This window comes from Squalius cephalus, assembly GCF_949319135.1.
Source record: "Squalius cephalus genome assembly, chromosome: 7".
Lineage (NCBI taxonomy): Eukaryota > Metazoa > Chordata > Actinopteri > Cypriniformes > Leuciscidae > Squalius > Squalius cephalus.
The window spans coordinates 42,974,034-42,997,454 of NC_137128.1; the positions used below are offsets into that span (position 1 = coordinate 42,974,034).

At 37.8% G+C, this 23,421-nt stretch overlaps 3 protein-coding genes across 5 annotated transcripts; all 3 read right to left on the bottom strand.

Moving 5' to 3' along the window:
• Positions 1–485: 485 nt before the first annotated feature.
• LOC307162432 (polymeric immunoglobulin receptor-like) lies at positions 486–9,323 on the bottom strand. Of its 3 annotated transcripts, none has more exons than XM_079877703.1 (5): positions 1,875–2,088; positions 1,476–1,790; positions 1,060–1,362; positions 916–952; positions 486–697 (listed from the first exon to the last, which is right to left on the bottom strand). In XM_079877703.1, exons 1-5 carry the CDS (start codon positions 1,933–1,935, stop codon positions 670–672), a joined length of 744 nt encoding a protein of 247 aa, XP_079733829.1. In that variant the 5' UTR covers positions 1,936–2,088; the 3' UTR covers positions 486–669. The 3 variants fall into 3 exon arrangements, with proteins under 3 accessions (XP_079733829.1, XP_079733828.1, XP_079733830.1); XM_079877702.1 differs by lacking the exons at positions 916–952; positions 1,060–1,362; positions 1,476–1,790; positions 1,875–2,088 and adding exons at positions 8,176–8,212; positions 8,292–8,600; positions 8,702–9,016; positions 9,200–9,315 and having other exon boundaries at positions 516–697; XM_079877704.1 differs by lacking the exons at positions 486–697; positions 916–952; positions 1,060–1,362; positions 1,476–1,790; positions 1,875–2,088 and adding exons at positions 7,448–7,981; positions 8,176–8,212; positions 8,292–8,600; positions 8,702–9,016; positions 9,200–9,323.
• LOC307161283 (CMRF35-like molecule 1) lies at positions 4,901–5,995 on the bottom strand (the record flags this gene model as incomplete). The annotated part of the gene is made up of 3 exons (XM_079875904.1): positions 5,668–5,995; positions 5,314–5,585; positions 4,901–4,993 (listed from the first exon to the last, which is right to left on the bottom strand). Exons 1-3 carry the CDS (start codon positions 5,774–5,776, stop codon positions 4,901–4,903), a joined length of 474 nt encoding a protein of 157 aa, XP_079732030.1. The 5' UTR covers positions 5,777–5,995.
• Positions 9,324–21,736: 12,413 nt separating the features above from the next.
• Positions 21,737–22,983, bottom strand: LOC307161858 (polymeric immunoglobulin receptor-like; the record flags this gene model as incomplete). Its single annotated transcript, XM_079876795.1, has 6 exons — positions 21,737–21,818; positions 22,018–22,051; positions 22,125–22,187; positions 22,275–22,571; positions 22,655–22,858; positions 22,968–22,983. The coding sequence occupies 6 exons, from the start codon at positions 22,981–22,983 to the stop codon at positions 21,737–21,739; spliced, it is 696 nt and encodes a 231-aa protein (XP_079732921.1).
• Positions 22,984–23,421: the final 438 nt, after the last annotated feature.

Genomic DNA, 23,421 nt, shown 5'->3' on the forward strand with positions numbered 1-23,421 from the left:
TAAACGTTCACACATATTTCACACATTGTCTGCACTGTTAGTTGAGAATAACCGTCCATGAGTGGGAACACATCCAACAAGGCTTGTATAGGCAGATGACATGATACGTGGCATAAAATATTCATTATTAGCTGAGAAGATTGGGCATTTAATTATTTTTTTGGTGAATATGTTTGACTTAAGGTTATTTTTAAGTATGTTCAAATTAATGCAAACCAATTCACATTTGGAAGATATGCATTTAAAAGTTATAGTTTCTCTCTACATATATATTCCATATGCAATATTTTTCATTTATAAGCTTTAATGCCTCTGAATTTAAACCCAAATCTCTTTTATCTGTATGTTGTTGGTTAGTTAACATGATGACATATGCAAATACTTTCACTGGCTAAAATTACATTATTGCGCGAGGTCAGTACATTATTAATATAAAAAATGGCTACATCGAAAAAAAAAAAACTTTTTTTTTTTGTAGTTTTATTTGGTATGTTCCTCATTTATAAGCCGCTTTTGATAAAAGAAAAAAATACATTTGAAGAAAAATGCTGAGAAAAAAAAATACATTGCAGACATAGCAAATGTAGACGTCTAATACATTCTACACACAGACCTTTAATCTGAATGTGTAAAGCAAAAGTTTTCTTTCTGGTCAATGTGGAGAAAACTCTAGTTCTGTGACAGACAGAAACGCCATCTGAAAGATAAAAGACAGTAGCACACTATCAAGAGGCAACTGAATATGTTTCTGTCACATTAACTTGGACACATTTAAGCCCTCACATTACAGAAAATATTAGTATTCACATTTTTTTTCAGAAGGAATACTGGAAAAAAAATATTATGTAACGTTATAGACGTGAAGTATAGATATTGCTAAAGAATAAGCCACAATAATGAGAATGTGTTACTTACTTGTCCTTCTCAGTGCCGGTGTCTGTGGTCACACTAACTGTCAAAATAAAAGTTTTTTTTTCTAACAGCAAAAACTTTATTGTAATAATTATGGAGTGAGTTTTACATTTTTAGCATTTAAATACAGTATTAAATATGTTTTACCTGGTTCTGCCTCGGTTACAGTGAGATGAACAGGATTCAGTGCCTCTCCAGCAGAGCAGAAGTACCATCCAGAGTCACTGAGTCTCAGTCCAGTCATCAACACAGTGAAGGAGCTTCTCCCATCATCACTGATCTGGACTGATGGATTCTGGGATGTGTCAGTCTCAGTGTAACAGCTCTGATCTTTATATCTGCACCACTGTTTGAGTGTATTCTGATATCCAGAAGTGTAGAAACACTGGACACTGACATTATCACCTTCATGTCCAGATACACTGCTGCTCTTCACAGACACACCAGGAGCTGAACATACAGACACAAGTCATCTGATTATAAAAGATTATAAAATACATGTGTGTGAAGTCAGAGAATTATTCATTAGAATGTGATTAAAAAACATTATAAAAATCTCATACCAGACTGAACCTGAATATAAATATTATATCTAATACTCGGCTGCCCATCAGTCTCCACAACACAATAATAGAGTCCAGTATGTTTGCTCTGCAGGTTTCTCATAGTCACAGTAAAGAGACTCTGATCAGGATGATCAATTACTGACAGATTCTCCTCTGTTGTGTTTGTGTATGTACGATTAAATGGATCATTATCTGAGAACCAGTATTTCTTCTGCGGTGGGTTTTTCTCATCATAATGACATGGGATGGTGACAGATCCTCCAGGCTTAATAGTTAAAACATAATTTAACTCATCGCTGAAGCATTCAACACCTAAATAAACACACAAACCGTTATAATATCCAGGATTTACAATAAATATCACTAAACAAAAACAGCACAACATAAAATATTCACCTAAAGTGAGCCAAAACCCAATTGAAATGTAGAATATTTTTGCCTTCTCGTATGCGGTCATTGCGATTGCTCCTGCTTATGTGTCCTGAATGAGGTTTTCACTGCAGTTCAGCAGCTCAACTGCTCAGCTTCTGCTTTATGCCCTCATATTATCATAGACGGAGGAGGAAATGCCCTTAAATGTCTTGGACCACGTGGATAAGGGGTGAACAGACTGTACATATTCATAAAATACAGTGCAATCAATATTTCTTCCATTGTTTGATGGGTGTTCAGTATCAGTTATCAAAAGCATGTTTTATCATGAACATTAGTTAATGCTTCAGGTTTCTAAGAATTATGTTATTATGTAATAAATGTTATTTTCTGTATAGACAAGTTTTATAAATGACCATTGATGTATTATGAACAAAAAAATTATTATCTACAAACAAATGTATATGTTAAAAACAAAAAAAACAAAAAACAGGCTAATAATTAAAAAAAAACTACAATATTTGTTTTTAATTATTATTCATTGCAAGTTATTAATCACATACAGCAATGCATTAACTAATAGTGATGAACTGAACATTGTTGTAAAGTGTAACCAACTAAAATCGTTTTATTTATTGGCATGCATGTCTATGTCACAGGAAGTAATGCATTTTTTGCAGGTATTAAAAGATAGGTATTTTCATCACTTCAAAATGAAAACTCTGTCATCATACTCACCCTCAAGTTGTTTCAAACCTGAATGAATTTATCTTCTTCTGCTGAACACAAAATATGATATTTTGAAGAATGATATTAAAATATGATATTTTGAGCAACCGCTCAAAGGGGAAGCGCAGGCGGAGAGTGTGTAAAGTTGGCTTTAATTATGGCCACTATTTGATTATTGCAGTGACTGATTTCAGATAACTGCCCCTAAATGACACTTGGAAACGATGGTTGGTCACTTGTGGTTGGTGTGTCAATCAGACCGTCACTTCCTGTCTCCGTGGGTGGATCCTGGCCACTAGAATAGCCTACTTGCACAACTGTTTTTTTTAATGCTTTATTTCCCACAAATAGCATGTACTGTATAAGGGTAACTTCAATATTACATCAGAAGACTTTCACAACTGCTTCCACGTTATTATTAGAGCGCAGAAGTTTCCGGTAACAGCATTCAGCGCATGCGTTAACATGAATTATCTTGAACCTGCTGAAATGTTTCTATAAATATATTTTCTTTCCAACTGTGCATTCGATAGTAAATAAATATATTTCCCCTCTAACCTGTTTTTTTCTCATACTGATAATATTTCATACCTGTTGAGTTTACATTTTTAAATGAATTTGACTGATAAAAAAGGACTGCTTGTGTGCGATGGTGTGCAGTACGTGCCATAAATTTAATGATGTTAAATATTTAATTAGCTAATCTTAAACAGTAAAGCACACAGTGTAGAGGAGAATGACAGTCAACTACTTTGAATATTCCATCCATCCATCTTCTTCCGCTTATCCGGGGCCGGGTCGCGGGGGCAGCAGTCTAAGCAGGGATGCCCAGACTTCCCTCTCCCTAGACACTTCCTCCAGCACTTCCGGGGGGACACCGAGGCGTTCCCAGGCCAGCCAGGAGACATAGTCCCTCCAGCGTGTCCTAGGTCTTCCCCGGGGTCTCCTCCTGGTGGGACATGCCCGGAACACCTTCCCGGGAAGGCGTCCAGGAGGCATCTGGAAAAGATGCCCGAGCCACCTCAGCTGACCCCTCTCGATGTGGAGGAGCAGCTTCTCACCCTATCTCTAAGGGATTGCCCAGCCACCCTGCGGAGAAAGCTCATTTCGGCCGCCTGTATCCGGGATCTTGTCCTTTCGATCATGACCCACAGCTCATGACCATAGGTGAGAGTAGGAACGTAGATTGACCGGTAAATCGAGATCTCCGCCTTCACCACGACAGACCGGTACATCGACCGCATGCAGAAGCTGCACCGATCCGTCTGTCAATCTCCCGTTCCATCCTTCCCTCACTCGTGAACAAGACCCCAAGATACTTGAACTCCTCTACTTGAGGCAGGAACTCTCCACCAACCTGAAGCGGTCAAACCACCCTTTTCCGACTGAGAACCATGGCCTTGGATTTGGAGGTGCTGATTCTCATCCCAGCCGCTTCACACTCGGCTGCAAACCGTCCCAGTGCATGCTGAAGGTCCTGGTCTGATGGGGCCAACACGACAACATCATCCGCAAAGAGCAGAGACGAAATCGTGTGGTCCCCAAACCTGACACCCTCCGGCCCCTGGCTGCGCCTAGAAATTCTGTCCATAAAAATTATGAACAGAACCGGCGACAAAGGGCAGCCCTGCCGGAGTCCAACATGCACCGGGAACAAGTCTGACTTACTGCCGGCAATGTGAACCAAGCTCCTGCTCCGGTCGTACAGGGACCGAATAGCCCTTAGCAAAGAGCCCCGAACCCCATACTCCCGGAGCACCCTCCACAGGCCGCCGCGAGGGACACAGTCGAATGCCTTCTCCAAATCCACAAAGCACATGTGGATTGGTTGGGCAAACTCCCATGAACCCTCTAGCACCCTGGAGAGGGTATAGAGCTGGTCCAGTGTTCCACGACCGGGACAAAAACCGCACTGTTCCTCCTGAATCTGAGGTTCTACTATCGGCCGGATTCTCCTCTCCAGTACCCTGGCATAGACTTTCCCCGGGGAGGCTGAGATTTTGAATATTAATTCAGCATTTTGGGCATAAACATGTAAATTACATTACATTACAATATTTAATTAAAATATATAAATGTTTGTACTGATGTTATTCATCAGGTCTCACACACTTCTGCATCGCGGTCACTAGTTTAGACAAGCACTGACACCCTGTGGTGAAATAATCGCATGTGTAAGCATATGATACATTGCTTTCTATGATACTTTCTAGGCTCAGTGCAAGTAGTCCATGAGGACTTTCTACTGCAAAACAAAAGTCTGCTAACTGCTAACAGTAGCAAATACAAATCTAATGAGTTTCACAAAACCTGTTATTTATCTAGATACAAAAGTCCTTTTTCTTCTTTGTCAATGTGTAGAATAGTCTGATCTCTAATTCTGTGACAGACAGAAACGCTCCATCACGTGCCATCTGAAAGAGAGAAGAGATATAAAGATATGAAAACAGCACAAAAATGAACATTATGAGTGCTGAACAAGACACATCATGTAGATTTGGGGCACATTTAAAAAAAAATAGTAAACTATGTTTACTGTTTATAAAGCACATTTTTATTAATTATTTGATGCACTTATATTACCTGGTTTTGGAAAACTAAAAAAAAGGCAACACCACGTGCAAAAATAGACAAAATGTTTAAGAATGAATTCAACTCCATTACACAGATAAATAAATTGGTTACACTTTATTTCGATTGAGAGAATGGGAGAAACCTCATTTCTCAGAGAAACCTGCAGATCTCCAGCAGAGCAGAAGTACCATCCAGAATCACTGAGTCTCAGTCCAGTCATCAACACAGTGAAGGAGCTTCTCCCATCATCACTGATCTGGACTGATGAATTCTGGGATGTGTCAGTCCTCTTCTCAGTGTAACAGCTCTGATCTTTATATCTGCACCACTGTTTGAGTTTATACTGATATCCAGAAGTGTAGAAACACTGGACACTGACATTATCACCTTCATGTCCAGATACACTGCTGTTCATCACATACACATCAGGAGCTGAACACATACACGAGACATTTGAGATTTATCAGGAATCAGGATCAGAATTATTCATCTGAATGTGAAACTCATCTCATACCTGATTGAACTGTGAGATGAAGCTGCTCTGTTTCATCCTCTTGAAATAATCCTCTAATCTCCTCAACACACCAGTAAGATCCAGTGTCTTCATGCTGCAGGTTTCTCATAGTCACAGTAAAGAAACTCTGATCTGGATGATCGATTACAGACACTTTTCCTTTGGTTTCATTAGCATATGCCAGAATAGAGCAGGAATAGTATGACGATTTTGCATGAAAGCACCAGTATTTCTTGTGTTGTGTGTATTTCCTGTCATAATAACATGGAATAATGACAGATCCTCCAGTCTGAACCGTTAACTTTCTGTTTACTGATCCTGTTGTGCATTCAGGACCTGCGCGAAGAAAATAGCAACTTCAGTTTGACTTTTATGTATCAGTAAATGTATAAAAGTAGCAGCAAAATGCATGTCATACAGCAGGATATATTAACTACTCGTATGAGTTAAATTAATTGTAAGCAAATAGAGAACACTTGCCTGTTATGAGCCAAAGGAAAAATACAATGAACTTCTTCAAACTGACTGTCGGTCTGTCGAAAAGTTGCAATGTTTCTTCTTTCTTTATCATCATCATTTCCATGCAAGTTTAAATTTTTAGGTTAATACTATAGAAACAGATTCTCACTCAAGGAGACGTGCATAAAGTCTAAAGTCATCATAGATTTCTACAGCCTTTCTCAGTTCCTGCATTCATTCTCTCTTGTTGCTTGTGTCAAACAGCCTCTCTGTAAGTGTTGCAAGGCAAGTTACAAATGTGTCACCTGGTTGAGAGAAGCTTCAAATAATTCATTAACATTTAAAATTAGAAGTATATGAGTAATGCAGTAAATGTCAAAGCTGTTTCCATATCTAGTTTTCATTTTACAATTATAGGATTACCGGAGTATTTTCTGTCCAATCAAATGCTCTCTAGAATCTGAAGAGCCCCGCCCCCTACATCTTAAAAGACACTGAAGCTGCGGCTGAAATCGACCACTTGTTCACATGTTTACTAGTTCTATATGGCGAATGACACATAGTGCACTATATAGGGGCTAGGGAGCGATTTAAACTGTTTAAACATGCTTTTATCCATTGGGGTAAATGAAGTCTGGTTTCAATCACGTCAGTTTCACGTGAACCTTTACAGCAGGAACAGTCTGTTCTGGTGTTGTGCTGAAATTTTTCTCCCCTTGAAAGTTCAACCTCTAATTGGTCTGATTCATCAAAAGAATAGACTGTTGATTTTACAGTAAGCTTATAAAAGTTTTTATTTGCATATTTTTGAGATATAAAAAACATATATTTTCATATGCAATATTTTTTATTTAGCTTTGATGTTTCTGAATTAAAACCCTTATCTCTTTTATCTGCATGTTGTTGGTTAGTTAACATGATGACAGAACATATATTTATTATTTTTGTAGTTTTATTTGGTATGTTCCTCGTTAGTAAGTCGCTTTTGGTAAAAGAAAAAATACATTTGAAGAAAAATGGTGAGAAAAAAATACATTGCAGACATTTGGGTTTAGCAAATGTAGGTTCTACACACAGATCTTTAATCTGCTGACTGAGTGTATAAGATGTAGTGGATTTTTCCCCTAAACCTGACTATCTAGCTAGCGTCTGCAAATCGACACTTAATAAATAAAATCTGGCGTCTTCCAATCGACACTTAATGACCTTTATACTCTAGCTCTCTGCGTCTTCCGTCGACAACTGGCCGAGTCTCTAACTTACTTGCTTCCCTAAACTGACCTGCTGCGAAGCAGAAATGAACAGACAGACATCAGCAAATATCCTTTAAATGCTTTAATAATGGCCGGGAGAGTCTTCGAGCAGTTCTCAGAGAAACTCTCCCAAGAAGAATCAAGGCCGGAGGATCTCAGACAAATTCCATTGAGAAAATCCCACAGTGCACAAGAATACAACAGTTTTTATAGTATAGAGGTATGGCATAAATGTGCTGCATTACATAATTTCCCCACTATTTGATAGGTTCTTCATATGCAAACCCCTCTGTTACTAGGTAAAGCAAACTTTGTTTTAATGATGACTTCATTGGTTAATCACAAGATTCTAACAGACTGTCTAGTTTCAAACTATGTTATTTATACATACACACGCACACACTCAGTCACAAGTTTTCCATTGGTTTCCGTACAGTACATCCTGTTCAAATGTTAGATGTTAAATAAGGTTAGATGTTAGACACATGGTTAGTTTAATACACAGTTTAAAGTTTCTAGACAAAGCAAAAGCAGAATCAGCAGTTTTCTGATAATCTGATCTTTCTGGTCAATGTGGAGAAAACTAGCTCTGTGAAAAACATCTGAAAGATAAAAGACAATAGCACACTATCAGATATTAACTAAACATTTATCTCTAGATTATGTATAATTTAGACACATTAAAGAAAATATTTTGTTAGAAGAAAGACTTGAATAACTGTTTTATGGCATTAAAGACAAAGTTTTGATGTTGCTAATGAATTAATCACAATAATGAGAATTTGTTAAGACTTACTTGTCCTTCTCAGTGCCGGTGTCTGTGGTCACACTTACTGTCAAAATAACCAAATAACAATTATCGATTGAGTTTTACCTTTTCAGTTTTTAAATACAGTATTAAATATGTTTTACCTGGTTCTGCCTCGGTTACAGTGAGATGAACAGGATTCAGTGCCTCTCCAGCAGAGCAGAAGTACCATCCAGAATCACTGAGTCTCAGTCCAGTCATCAACACAGTGAAGGAGCTTCTCCCATCATCACTGATCTGGACTGATGAATTCTGGGATGTGTCAGTCCTCTTCTCAGTGTAACAGCTCTGATCTTTATATCTGCACCACTGTTTGAGTTTATTCTGATATCCAGAAGTGTAGAAACACTGGACACTGACATTATCACCTTCATGTCCAGATACACTGCTGCTCTTCACAGACACATCAGGAGCTGAACACACAGACACAAGACATTTGAGATAATAACATATGTGTGTGAAGTCAGAGAATTAGGCATTGGAATGTGATTAAAATAATTACAAAATCTCATACCAGACTGAACCTGGAGATGAAGCTCATATGTGACAGTCGGTTTTCCATCAGTCTCCACAACACAAGAATAACCCCCATCATGTTTTGAGCTCTGCAGGTTTCTCATAGTCACAGTAAAGAGACTCTGATCAGGATGATCGATTACTGACAGATTCTCCTCTGTTGTGTTTGTGTATATATTAGATAGATCATTATCTGAGAACCAGTATTTCTTCTGCGGTGGGTTTTTCTCATCATAATGACATGGGATGGTGACAGATTCTCCAGTCTTAATAGTTATGGTGTGATTTGGCTCATTGCTGAAGCATTCAACACCTAAACACACAACACACACTGTTATTATGTCTAGGATTAACAGTAAAGAACTTCTTCATTTGTTCTATCTCCACATAAAAAACACATTTAAAGCAACATGAACAGCTGAGCATACAATGTGTCATTACAAAATCATAAACTGGATATATAAGAAACAAAAACAGAACAACATAAAATATTCACCTAAAGTGAGCCAAAACCCGATTGAAATGTAGAATATTTTTGCCTTCTCGTACGCGGTCATTGTGATTGCTCCTGCTTATGTGTCCTGAATGAGGTTTTCACTGCAGTTCAGCAGCTCAACTGCTCAGCTTCTGCTTTCTGCCCTCATATTATCATAGACGGAGGAGGAAATGCTCTTAAATGTCTTGGACCACGTGGATAAGGGGTGAACAGACTGTACATATTCATAAAATACAGTGCAATCAATATTTCTTCCATTGTTTGATGGGTGTTCAGTATCAGTTATCAAAAGTATCAATTTGTGATAGTTACAGTAATACTTCAGGTTTCTAAGAATGAACAACACAGTTTTAACCTTTAGATTGATATTAATTTCTGCATACACTTATACACAAACATTAATTTATTACAAACAAAAATGAATTAACTACGAACAAATTTATATTTATAAAATAAACTTTAATAAGTAAAAAACAAACAATACATTTAAAAAATTCACTCTTACAGTAATGCAAAACTAATTGTAATGAACTGAATGTTACTGTAAAGTGTTACCAAGCTAAAATCTTTGTTTGAATTTTTTTTATTGGCATGCATGTCTATGTCACAGGTAGTAATGCATCTTTTGCAGGTATTAAAAGTCACATCAACTAAAAGTCTAATTTGTGTAGTTTTGCTTATGTCTGTGCATATTAACTTTCATGATGCTACAACCCAGTTTATCTTGCAGATTTAAGACCCAAAATGAGAGATATGGGTGTAACACATGATGATCGATTAACCAAACACAACATGAACTAGTGACAATTAAATCTCCAAATACTGACATTTCATCCAGTTCTACTTATGACCATTACAGATGTAACTGACATTGGGATTTATAAGGAGAATTGACAGGAAAGAGTAAAATTTTCAGGGAGAACAAACAAAAAAAAAAAAGTAAAATAAATAAATAAACAGTGTCTCGACGGATTTATGTTCTGAAAACTTTGTGGGAACAGTGATTTGCAATATTTCTAAAATCATTCTGTGTGATTGGAAAATTATTTAAAAGGTTACAATAATGTTATAGTATAACATTCTCTTAACCTTATTTTACTTAAAACATAATATTGAAATTGAAAATGTATTTTTAATATTCTAAGAATATCAAATGTCAATAACATTATAAGGACATTGCAAGAATGTTGTTCCAAGGACATTTTCTGTCAGCATTATATGCGAAAATTCATCATCAAGTACAAATAACATCATACGAATGTTCTGAAAATGTCGTTCTCAAAACGTTCTCTCACACTGTTATGAGAACGTTCAAATAAAAACAATCATGAAGACGTTCCAGGAACGTCTATAGAAGTTTTTTCTCAACATCATGAAAAATGCAATTCCTGGCCAAAATATACTGCAATGAGGACTTCCTACAGCAGAACTAAAGTCTTCTAACTGCTAAACTTAACCTTGACAGTAACAAATACAAATCTCATGAGTTTCACAAAACCTGTTATTTATCGACAGACAAAAGTCCTTCTGGTCAATGTGGAGAATAGTCTGATCTGTGCTTACAGTTGCTGTCAGAAATAAAAAACAATTTTTAAAAAGTGGGAATAAAACATTTTTTTATTAATTATTTGATCTAATATTATTCCTGTCATAATAACATGGAATAATGAAATAGATCCTCCAGTCTGAACCGTTAACTTTCTGTTTACTGATCCTGTTGTGCATTCAGGACCTGTGCGAAGAAAAGATCAACAATCTGTTGATATCTTCGCTGATCATCTCTGAACTCTAAAATAATAAACTTCCTCTTGTCTTCTCAGAATAGGCTGCATGGTTCTTCACACCACGAGGGGAAACGTCACTGACTCTCTATACATAGGCGGCGTTATCACTTGGCATTAACATGCGATCACTGTGAACTGATCAAGAAGATCAGATTATCAGTCAATCAGGACTTATCAACATAAAGTGGCTTCTGTAGCTGGATAAATGATCAGATCCCTATTTCCAGTGTAATATTTAGGCCCTGGTGCAAAGTCGACCTGAAGTGGTGGGGTTTCTTTTTAAATTTATTTTCAGTTATTTCAAATCTCATAAAACTAAGAGACGGAGATTGCACATTGCATAGATTCTGTGATCGAAATGGTAAAAAGATGGGTGTACATATGGGCCGTTGGGCGACATATCGCACAGAGTGACACATACACTGCTGCACTGTGATGCCTGGCAGATCATTTCGAGACAGAATTGTTTTTTCTCATCATTGTATTGCAACCATCCGACCCGAACCCCACTATGTTTTCGATAGGTAAATCTGCATCAGCGAATGACTTTTGCTGTAAAGGCCCCAAAACTGTCTCTGTTGGTCTGAATAGATCTGCACCAGTTTCCAGAAATGGGTCTGAATCCTGTTTGTGCCCTCATCGAAAAAACTAACAACGACACAAATTTTCAGGTTTTCGGTTAAACTCTCAAAGTAATAGTAAACAGTCTTTGTGCGACCAAGGCTCATGTGCTGAGCTGTTAAGACCCAACCAAATGGTCAGAGGTCCTCAATGCTATGTTGTGCTCTACCATGAACCCTGTTAGCTTGATCTCTGCATTTTTCACTGCTGTATCTAGCTGTTCACTCTCTGACGTTTCTTTTTGTCCTGATGTTTTTTCGATTTTTCGTGATTTTTTTAAAACAGTGATCTCAGCCACCATGTGCACATTACAACACCGGCAGAAGACTTTGGTGTTATTGCCCGAAACAGGTCTTAGCCATCCTGCAAAACTGGGGTCCTTTTCCCACTCAGTTCTGTATGTTTGCTGTCAGTGCTTACTTTTAGGCTGCTCCATAGACTCTGCCTTCCTCTTCGCCTCATCTTGTCTTCACCTTCATTTTCAGCACTAATTTTCTTACTCATTACTTTATTATTGCTTTACTATCGACCTCTTGGAAACAACTGACTTAGCGCCGCGGCAAGAACGTTACCCTGTGTAGTGCACGTGAGAGAGAGTCAATCTCCACGATGATTGGCTGAGAAGACGTAATGTGTTTTTTTTTCTGTGAGATGAGATGGAAGACATGCGTAACACCACGTTTACAACACACATTCTCACAATCATGATGGTAAATGTAGGATCTACAGCAACGATCATCATTTGAAATGTCACAAGATTCTGAAATTATTGTACATTATGGGATTTTTTTCATAATTGATCGTACATCGTACAGAGGTCAAAATTATCGTACAAATCCGATAATTATCGTACGTCTGGCAACACTGACCAAGCCCTACATTACATAAGCATAAAGCTGTGGCATGGAGGCTGGAAACTTATTCATCACAGACAATAATTTCTTTATTTTTGTAGATGTTTTTAATGCATTTTAAAATATACAAAACAAGTCTGAAAATAAATTGATAATGTACACCTAAATATTTACATACCATGTATCTTAAATATTTAGTGATTTGCATTATTATTTGTTTGCTATTATTAGATTATTGTGGGGGAAAAAATGGCAAAACACAAACAAAAAAACAAACATAACAAATAACAATATTTTTGACATTACAACTTTCCAATATGAATGCTTTATGCTTTTTCATATAGAAGTAGAATCGGAGCAGATCTTGTGTCTGATAACATCTCCAAGTCGTTAAATACCGTTTGACTAGTAACCAAAAGTCCAAATTACAGTCTCTGCTGCACCAACTTAATTGATATAAATACTAGTGTAGAACATTGCATAGAAACTGTGTCTATTCCTCATTTAGTGAGATCAAATAAATCTACTGCAGGATCTAGGAAAAATCTAATTGTTATTGAAACAGAAAATCTCGCTATTAGTGAACAAAAACAATTTCTAAAGCTAGGTCTTCTAAACATTAGATCACTCACACCTAAGGCAGTTATTGTAAATGAAATAGTCACAGACAATAGCATCGATGTACTTTGCCTTACTGAAACCTGGCTTAAACCAAATTATTATTTCAGTCTTAATGAGTCTACACCATCAGGATACTGTTATAAGCATGAGCCCCGTCTGATTGGTCGTGGCGGTGGTGTTGCCACAATCTATAGAGATATTCTTAATGTTACCCAGAAAACAGGTGACAAGTTTAATTCGTTTGAAGTACTTGTACTAAATGTTACGCTCTCAGATGTAAGAAAAAAAATCCCTATTATCTTTAGCTTGGCTACCATATATAGACCGCCAGGGCCTTACGCTGATTTCCTAAAAGAGTTTGCAGATTTTCTCTCAGATCTATTGGTCAACGTCGATAAAGCATTAATTGTTGGAGATTTTAACATACACGTAGATAATTCAAATGATGCGTTAGGGACTGCGTTTACAGATTTATTAAACTCCTTTGGGGTCAAGCAAAACGTCACTGGTCCCACTCATCGTCTTAATCATACAATCGATTTAATTATATCATATGGAACCGATCCAACCGATATAGATATTATACCGCAACTGACCATTACATGGTAACTTGCATATTACGTACTGCTGTAATATGTCATGCTGCGCCGCGTTATCGACCAGGCAGAACAATCCTCCCATCTACCATAGATAATTTCTCAAATTGCTTATCCGATCTGTCTCAGCTGCTCAGTGAACCCAAACAAACAGATGAACTAGAAGAACTAACTAGCACTATGAACACCATTCTCTCCAGAACATTGGATATTGTTGCACCCGTTAAATTAAAAAAGGTCAGAGAGAAAATTAAAGCACCATGGTACAACAATACTACGCATGTTCTAAAGAGAGAAACCCGTAATTTAGAGCGTAAATGGAAACAAACTAACTTAGAGGTCTTTAGAATCACGTGGAAAGACAGTATGTCACGTTATAAAAAGGCCCTAAAAGCGGCCAGGGCTGAGCACCTCTGCAAACTAGAAAATAACCAAAATAATCCAAGGTTTTTATTTAACACCGTGGCTAGACTAACAAATAAACATGCGTCACCGGAACAAAATATCCCGTTACAGTTTAGTAGTAATGGTTTCATGAACTTCTTCACTGAGAAAATAGAAAGCATCAGAACCACAATTGTAAACGTTCAATCTTCAATCGCGCCTTATAATTCAGCCTCAATTATCACCCCACAAGAACAATTACAGTGCTATAGAACAAAAAGAGTTAAATAAACTTATCACTTCCTCTAAAACAACAACATGTTTATTAGATCCTATACCAACTAAACTATTGAAAGAAGTGTTACCTATAGTGGAAGAGCCTCTCCTCAATATTATTAACTCATCTTTATCTTTAGGTCATGTTCCAAGAACATTTAAATTGGCAGTTATAAAACCACTCATTAAGAAACCACAATTAGATCATAATAACCTAGCAAATTATAGACCAATTTCAAATCTTCCATTTATGTCTAAAATATTAGAAAAAGTTGTGTCCGCTCAACTGGGCTCTTTCTTGCAAGAAAATGACATCTATGAAAAGTTTCAGTCTGGTTTTAGGCCGCACCATAGCACTGAAACTGCGCTTGTTAAAATCACAAATGATTTACTTTTAGCTTCTGACCAAGGCTGTATCTCAATATTAGTTTTACTTGATCTTAGTGCTGCGTTCGATACTATAGATCACACAATACTCTTAGATCGACTACAAAATTATACTGGTGTTCAAGGACAAGCATTAAGCTGGTTCAGATCATACTTATCTGACCGCTATCATTTTGTCTATTTAAATGGAGAAAAATCGATCATAACTCCAGTAAACTATGGAGTGCCGCAAGGATCTGTGTTAGGCCCTCTATTATTCTCAATATATATGTTGCCACTTGGAAATATTATAAGGAAACATGGAACTAGTTTCCATTGTTATGCTGATGACACTCAAATATATATTTCATCACGGCCGGATGAAAACGCTAAATTATCCAAATTGACAGAGTGTGTTAAAGATATACAAGATTGGATGACGCGTAATTTTCTTTTATTAAATCCAGACAAGACAGAGGTACTACTTATCGGTTCAAAAAACCACCCACAAAACCCCTCACAATACAATTTTAACATAGTAGGATGCCCTGTTACTTTATCCTCTACAGTAAAAGACCTGGGTGTTATATTAGATTGCAACCTGTCTTTTGAAAATCATATTTCATATGTTACAAGAACAGCCTTTTTCCACCTTAGAAACATTGCTAAGCTACATAATATGCTATCTGTTTCTGATGCAGAAAAGTTAGTTCATGCATTCATGACCTCGAGACTAGATTATTTATTTTTAATTATTAGCCGGTTGTCCTGCATCTTTAATAAACAAGCTACAGTTAGTCCAAAATGCAGCCGCTAGAGTTCTTACTAGATCAAGAAAATATGATCATATAACACAGATTTTAATAGCACTACATTGGTTACATATAAAGTCCCGTATTAACTACAAGGTATTGCTACTGACTTATAAAGCCCTAAACGGCTTAGCTCCAGTCTATTTAACGGATCTTCTATCGCCCTACAATCCATCGCGCTCTTTAAGATCACTAAATTCGAGGCGTTTGGTTATACCTAGGATATCCAGATCCACCAAAGGAGGGAGAGCATTTTCACATTTAGCTCCAAAACTCTGGAATAGCCTTCCTGATACTGTTCGTTGCTCAGACTCGCTCTCCCAGTTTAAAACTAGATTAAAGACGCATCTCTTCAGCCAGGCATTCATATAATATTTTTAATATTACAGTTAAATCCGGTCTCTAGTTCATAAACGCCAGAGGAGAACTGGCCCCCGACTGAGCCTGGGTTCTCCCAAGGTTTTTTTTTCTCCATTAGGTCACCTGATGGAGTTTTTCGGTTCCTTGCCACTGTTGCCTTTGGCTTGCTCAGTTGGGGATATTTTGGGGATATTTAATTTTAATTTTATCAATCAATAAATTCCATTAGAAACAAACCTTGTATTATTTTAATTTAATACTGTGAAGCTGCTTTGATACAACCTGTATTGTGAAAAGCGCTATACAAATAAACTTGACTTGACTTGACTTTTTACGATCAACAGTTTTCACACACATTTAATTCTTTACTAACCCCTATACAGTAAGTAAACCACTTGGTTTTTTCATGGAAGTACTGTACTTTCACTATGTTACCACTAGGAAAAGTAAATTAATATATTTTATTATAAATTGGTAATTAAAAAAAAAATAAAAAAAATAAGTAAATTAGCTTGTTTCAAGTTCAGCGCTGTTGTGTTCATATTTTCTCAGGAACATGCACCTGTGATAAAGAGATTAAACACTGAGATGAAATCACATGTTCAGTGTCTGTGTAAAACATCCTGTGATCATTAACATCAACAAACCTGTAACTTCTCACTGTATGTGCACAGAGCTGTAGGTCACCTCGTCCTCCACTGATGCTGGGCTAAACTGGAGAGACCAAAGATGATTAAGAAGAATACTGACAATTACATTACAGGACAAATCTCTGTGCATGTTCTTGTGAGTTCAGTTACTGCTTTAGTTTCAGTTTTAGGTCGTACTGTCACAGAGCTGTAAGTCACGTCATTCTCTGCAACCGCTGATGATGAACGGACACTGTTTCCCTGTGAATAATTATAAACAAATCTGATTATAATGAGTCTCTCAGTTATGAGTTTTAACTCAAATCGGTTGTCAGCTCAAACCTACCACATCACTGTCTCCATCTCTGGTCACCTCTGTATTGTGGGTGTTATTTCTGTCTGTTAGTGAGAAAACAACTGATGTTATCAGTCTTTCGTTCTTAGACATCAGCATCAAGTTTATGTGCAAAGCTTCTAGATGCACAGCTGATCAAACACAAAGGCTGCTTTCACACAAGCACTTTTGGTGAGCAAACGGGTTTGATTGATCAGAGTTTGATTTGTTTGGATGATGTGAACACTGTTTCCCTCATTTTCCTGACAAGCGTGACTGATGCACTGCAAGCAGAGAGAATATATATCTCATTTCTGCTGAGAGGCTGTTCACTGCAGAGCAATCTGTGAGTGTGAAGTCCAGCTCCTCCTCTCTGAATGTAATTTGGGCCTAATGGGTGGAGCTACAGTATAATATCCAACCACACTCTAACCCAACCTATATCTCCATCCCTCCACCCATTAGACGTCCAGAGAGGTGGAGCTGGACGTCATGACTTGTTTCTGCTTGCCTTCAGGACAAATGAACTCCTGTGATCTTTAGAACATTTGCGGTACATTGATAGATGCAATTGCTGTTATGTGCTGACAGCCTGACACTTTGAACACAAACCCAAAGGTTTAAAAGCGTCTCCGGTTACCTAACGTAACCTCGGTTCCCTGAGAGGTGGGAACGTGACACTGCATCATCAAAGCTGACACATATCCCCTCCTTCCTCCAATCTGCTGAAGCCTTATGAAATTAAATATATCATAATATATTAATGCACTGCACAGCGGGACACAAAGGCCATTACTGTTCCTGTGAGAACTTACAGTCTCGCTATCGTCGCCATGAGTGAGAGCAAAACAAGAGGCAAAGCAAACCACAGTGCCAAATCCACAGCCATCAGCCTGAGAACTCTTAAAGGCAGAAACTTCTCAGCTCGAAATGAACGGAAGTATAAGTTACAACTGTGAGCGTCCATATGAAATGTGAGCTCGCCTCACAACAAAGCACAGTTCTACACTCTGGGTGGTTACAAAGCAGAAGTCTGTGATGGTTTAATACACTCTCTGAATGGACTATGATCAGTCAAACATCCAGATTAATTACATGACAGATCACCGCTCTGAGGCGGGGAGCTGCATTATGAGAGTGAGCGAGTGGCCGAAGCTCAATGCTTTATGGAAGGTAGACCACCGTTCTGAGGTGGGGGGTGCTTACTGCTCATGAGTGAGTGAGCGATCGAAGCGCTTCGTCCTCTGTGCGTATCAGGTCACAGCACTGAGATTTGTGGACGGCATACCGCTGTTCTGAGACAGGGGGCTGTTTATTATGTAATTATCGTGCTCTTGAGTGAGCGACTGGATCTTTTTCCATCTTTTTCCACTGCAGACCGCTGCTTTGAGACAGGGGCTGCTTATGTTGTGTGGCGGGAATTTTGCCTTCCGCACACGACAGACCGCCGCACTGAGACCGGGGCTGTTTATTTCATGTAAGTGCCGGGCATTTTGTCTTTCGTTCACAACAGACCGCTGCACTGAGACGAGGGGCTGCTTATAGATCAAGGGCCATGCGGGACCTGTGCCGACATGAGAACCCTAGTTGCAGTCTCCACAATCTACCACAGGGGGGAGAGCAGGAGAAGCCGAGCTTACGTCCTGAAGGGTTGGATGAGAGAAATGAGGACACTTAGTCGACATGACCTCATCACCGGAGTCCATAAGGTCCACGGCTGTTATTGAGGGCAGACGGACTAACGCAGCGCTGCTCCTGAGAGGGCATCACCCAGGCAGAAACACCACAGTCTGGAAGACATCTGAAAGAAATACTCACCAGAACGCTGCAGGGGAGCGGCAATCCGGGTCCGTCCCCCAGATGAGCGTACCTCAACTGCGAGATGTAGATGGCTTCTTGTAGCTGAAGGAAAAGATTCTAAGGCAATGGCTTCCAGCGGCACCTTATTGTGCGCGGGAGCCCGCCTCTATTTTGCCCGCTTGAGCACCATTGGCGGGCGAATTCTCGATTTCATAAGGTTTCAGTAGATTAGAGGAAGGAGGGGATAACCCCCAAGCATCAGCTTTGATGACGCAGTGTCGAGAGACAGAGTCAAAAGGAAACCAAAATCTAAAAGTGAGGTGAGCAATGTTATGAATTGTGCCGCCTTCTCCTGCGTTTTCTTACCAAGCAACCGGGTTAAACAGCTACTACTTTTTAATGTTGCAAGCGCAACATGGTTCATATTCAAATAATGTAATATGAACACAAACCGGCGGAGGCAGCAATCGAACTGGTTTGGATCAGGCAGTCGAAAATCAAGTGTGAAAGCACCCTAAATGATTGATGGAATCTGTCATATGTGACCATAGACCACAAAACCAGTCACATGGGTCAATTGTTTGAAATTGAGATTCATACATCATCTGGCAGCTGAATAAATACGCTTTCCATTGATGTATGGTTTGTTAGGATAGGACAATATTTAACCGAGATACAACTATTTTAAAATCTGGAATCTAAGGATGTAGAAAAATCGAAACACTGAGAAAATCGCCTTTAAAGTTGTTCATTTATGTTCGTGATTGTGCTGCATTCACTCACAAAAAGTGGCCCTCCAGGACCGAAGTGCAGCTCAGTGTTCAAGCAGTTGAATTTGACCAGTTTACAATAGTTGAAGAGCATTTAATTAAAGGCAGAAAATTTACAAAATATCTTACTGATCTTAAATATCTTTACTTAATATTCTAATGATTTTTGGCATAAAAGAAAAAAATATAATTTTGACCCATACAATGTATTGTTGGCTATTGCCACAAATATACCTTTGCGACATGTGACAGGTTTTGTGATCCAGAAAATGTATCATTACTTACTGCGCTTCTTTCTCAATATTATGATTGACACAACCACAACCACCATCAGCAGCAATAGAACAACAACTGGAATCCACGCCTCCAGATACCCATAATGCCTGTGATCATGAACAAATCATGAAAAAGGTATTCAGTTCATCCTATAATTTGCTCACACACACATATATAGCCTATATATATATATATATATATATATATATATATACATACATATATATATATATATACATACATACACATACATTTGCTTCACTATATTTCTAAACTAAATATCTGAATTGCTTTGAGCTGTTCAAATGACTTTAATACCTTGTTGTGGTTCTAAACCATTTCACACCAACCACAGATGCAGTTTAACTGCAGTTCTGCTAAAATTAAAAAAAGATAGGCAACAGCATATGCAAAAGAAGACGATGGCCTCACTCATGTAGCTACTGTTTTACTGTAGACTATTTTTTGCTACACCAGTTACAGTCGAAAATTTTAAATAAATCCTGTAGCAGATGATTAATCTCAAAACCGATGCATGCTTACGATAACACTTACATTTCAAACAATAAATCTATTATTTACATTGTCTCTGGGTAGAATGAATGTACATTTTTTAATATTATTGATTGCTATCAGGATGTGAAGAGAGTTTCAACCAGAATAACAAGAAGTGTTTTTGAAAAAAAAAAAGCCTACCCTACCTTTAACCCTGGACCAAACCCCGGATACATGGAAACCTGGGTTATTTTCCTTCATGTTTCACACTGCTTATAATTAACAAATAACTCAACTGCCATTTCACCCTGTACACTAAATCCTGGGTTAATGTCCTTGCATATTTGTGGTGTCAGTGTCACCATTTGGACAAAATCCGCAAAGGATATGTTTGCATAAAATGTTCTAGCAATGCGCATCCTCATATTACAGGCCTATAGACGAGGAAGGCTATATCAGTGGTTTTCAACCTTTTTAAATAGTTATCAACAGAGTCACTGAAAAGGACAAATGCAGATGTTTCTTCATCTACAAGTAAGGAATAAAGTTAAATGAAGAAGATAAAGTTTAGCACTAATCTTCACATATGTGGGGGCGGAGAAGAAGCAACTTTGTTTTGCTCAAATTAAGCTTTACATTATTTAGCTTATTTTAGCCTTACACATTGTTTTACCAGAATAAGATTCACGTCAAGTCTGATTTCCACTTGCAACTTTCTTCTCTTTAGCCCGACATAAAGTGCTTAGTAAATGCTAAACAACGCCAACCTTTGCATTAGGTAAGTCACAAAGATTTTAGTTTATAAGGTCTTAGGTCTATCTTATGTCCCAGAGTCTCTTGAGGCTCGGTCAGGCCTGGTTCCACAGGGGTGCTATAGAGGATGCTAAACACCCTTAAATGAAACCAAGAGCACCCTCAGTTGAAGCTGTAATAATAGGATATTGGCTAAACAGATTTGGAAAACGCTCCAGTGCATATTTGTGTTTGCTCTCTGGAGAGCGTCAAATGTTTCTCTTTACAATGTGCTTTTGCAGTGTTGAGCAATATAGCCACAAGTCCTCATTAACAAACGCAACACAAATAGTCGGGTCAGTTAAAATTCTTGCAGTGGGCCATGGAGACGTACGTGTTTGGGGTCGTGAGTTGGAAAAGATTGGGATCCATTCCTAGAGGATGTGAAGCTGGCTTGAAACAAATGTTTTTTCAACGTGTGGTGTTTCCGTGACAAAGCACGTGAATATGAGGCACGAATGACTTTCAGTTGCCAAGCATGAAAGTGATTGGTTGCTAAGCATCTAGACATTCACTGCATCGTTTCACACTGCCACTCACGCTTTTTACAGTGGGTAAAAGAGGTAACCCAGCTTTTAGATTACAAGTATGAAACGTTCTTTTACCCAGTGATAAAAGCGATGTTTAGAACAATGATGTTTATCCTCATCCGATGGACAATATTCCATCTTTAATAAAAATTAAAAAATCATAATAATTTCTGTATAGTTAATTTAAAAGTTCTAATCTGTTTTTCATGTTTTAATTTAAGCAATAAACATCCTATTTCAATACTCATTCTGCTGCTCTTCACTGTTTGCCGTTTGACCGTTGTTAATTGGTTTTGTAGATGAGAGAGCTGCATTTCTGCTAAGAAACAGAGAGAAATTAAACACAATTAATCTGATCAGAAAACTAAAGAAAAGACAAAAAATAAGCAAAGACAACACACACAAAAATCAATTAAATGTTCAGAAAGACAATAAATTCAACTGTTACACAGACAGTTAAGCATCTAATCAAGACCATGACAGAAAATATAAATCTTACATTTTAATTAGCTACTAACCTGTTTCTCTCAGATGCTTCTGTGGTCACAACTGCTGTCAAAAAGAAATTAAGAAAATATTAAAATAATTTATGACTTTGTCATACACCAACAAGAGTCTGTATTACCTGGTTTTGGTGCAGCGACGGTGAGAACAGGAACATTTGGATCTTCAAGAGAAACATCCGGAACTGAACACAGAAAAAGATGCAAACTTATTTTAGTCTTTTTTCCTAGAAGAAAAACCTATAAAGATTTGATTAGTGAATGAGTTTTACCAGTGATCGTGAGTTGAACAGAAGTCTGCAGATCTCCAGCAGAGCAGAAGTACCATCCAGAATCACTGAGTCTCAGTCCAGTCATCAACACAGTGAAGGAGCTTCTCCCATCATCACTGATCTGGACTGATGAATTCTGGGATGTGTCAGTCCTCTTCTCAGTGTAACAGCTCTGATCTTTATATCTGCACCACTGTTTGAGTTTATACTGATATCCAGAAGTGTAGAAACACTGGACACTGACATTATCACCTTCATGTCCAGATACACTGCTGTTCATCACAGACACATCAGGAGCTGAACACACAGACGTTTGAGATTGAGATTTATTAGGAATCAGGATCAGAATTATTCGTCTGAATGTGAAACTCATCTCATACCTGATTGAACTGTGAGATGAAGCTGCTCTTTTTCATCCTCTTGAAATAATCCTCTAATCTCCTCAACACACCAGTAAGATCCAGTGTCTTTAAGCTGCAGGTTTCTCATAGTCACAGTAAAGAAACTCTGATCTGGATGATCGATTACAGACACTTTTCCTTTGGTTTCATTAGCATATGCCAGAATAGAGCAGTAATTATATGCTGATTTTGCATGAAAGCACCAGTATTTCTTGTGTTCTGTGTATTTCCTGTCATAATAACATGGAATAATGACAGATCCTCCAGTCTGAACCGTTAACTTTCTGTTTACTGATCCTGTTGTGCATTCAGGACCTGCGCGAAGAAAAGATCAACTTTAGTTTGACTTATTTGTCAATGTTAATGACAAAATAATCATATTTACATGCACATACTATACACCATTTCTTTTAAGTATCAGTAAAAAAATACAAAATTAATACATAGGCAACACAAAACATGTGCTTGGACTTTATTTAAATCAAGATCACGTCAAAATCAATATGAATGTATAAGGAGTAAAATGCAGTATTTGTCTAACTAGTCACCATTTCTTTCAAAGGCATTTTTTATCTTCACTTGGTTTATCTTAAATAGTCCAGTGGCATGACAAATTAACTTCTCTATTAATAAAGTCTGTAATTATAAAATAAATATTGCAAAATGCTGTTTGAATTGGTTTTAACTGGAGTACAGCATGTCATACAGCAGAACATGCCAACTAACCGTATGAAGAAACTCAACAC

Coding starts and splice junctions, on each gene's coding strand:
- LOC307162432 (XM_079877702.1), bottom strand. CDS start 9,260: ATGACCGCGTACGAGAAGGCAAAAATATTCTACATTTCAATCGGGTTT. Junction 9,017..9,199: donor CGGGTTTTGGCTCACTTTAG/GTGAATATTTTA, acceptor TTGTGTGTTTAG/GTGTTGAATGCTTCAGCAAT. Junction 698..8,175: donor ACCGGCACTGAGAAGGACAA/GTAAGTCTTAAC, acceptor TTTATCTTTCAG/ATGGCGTTTCTGTCTGTCAC.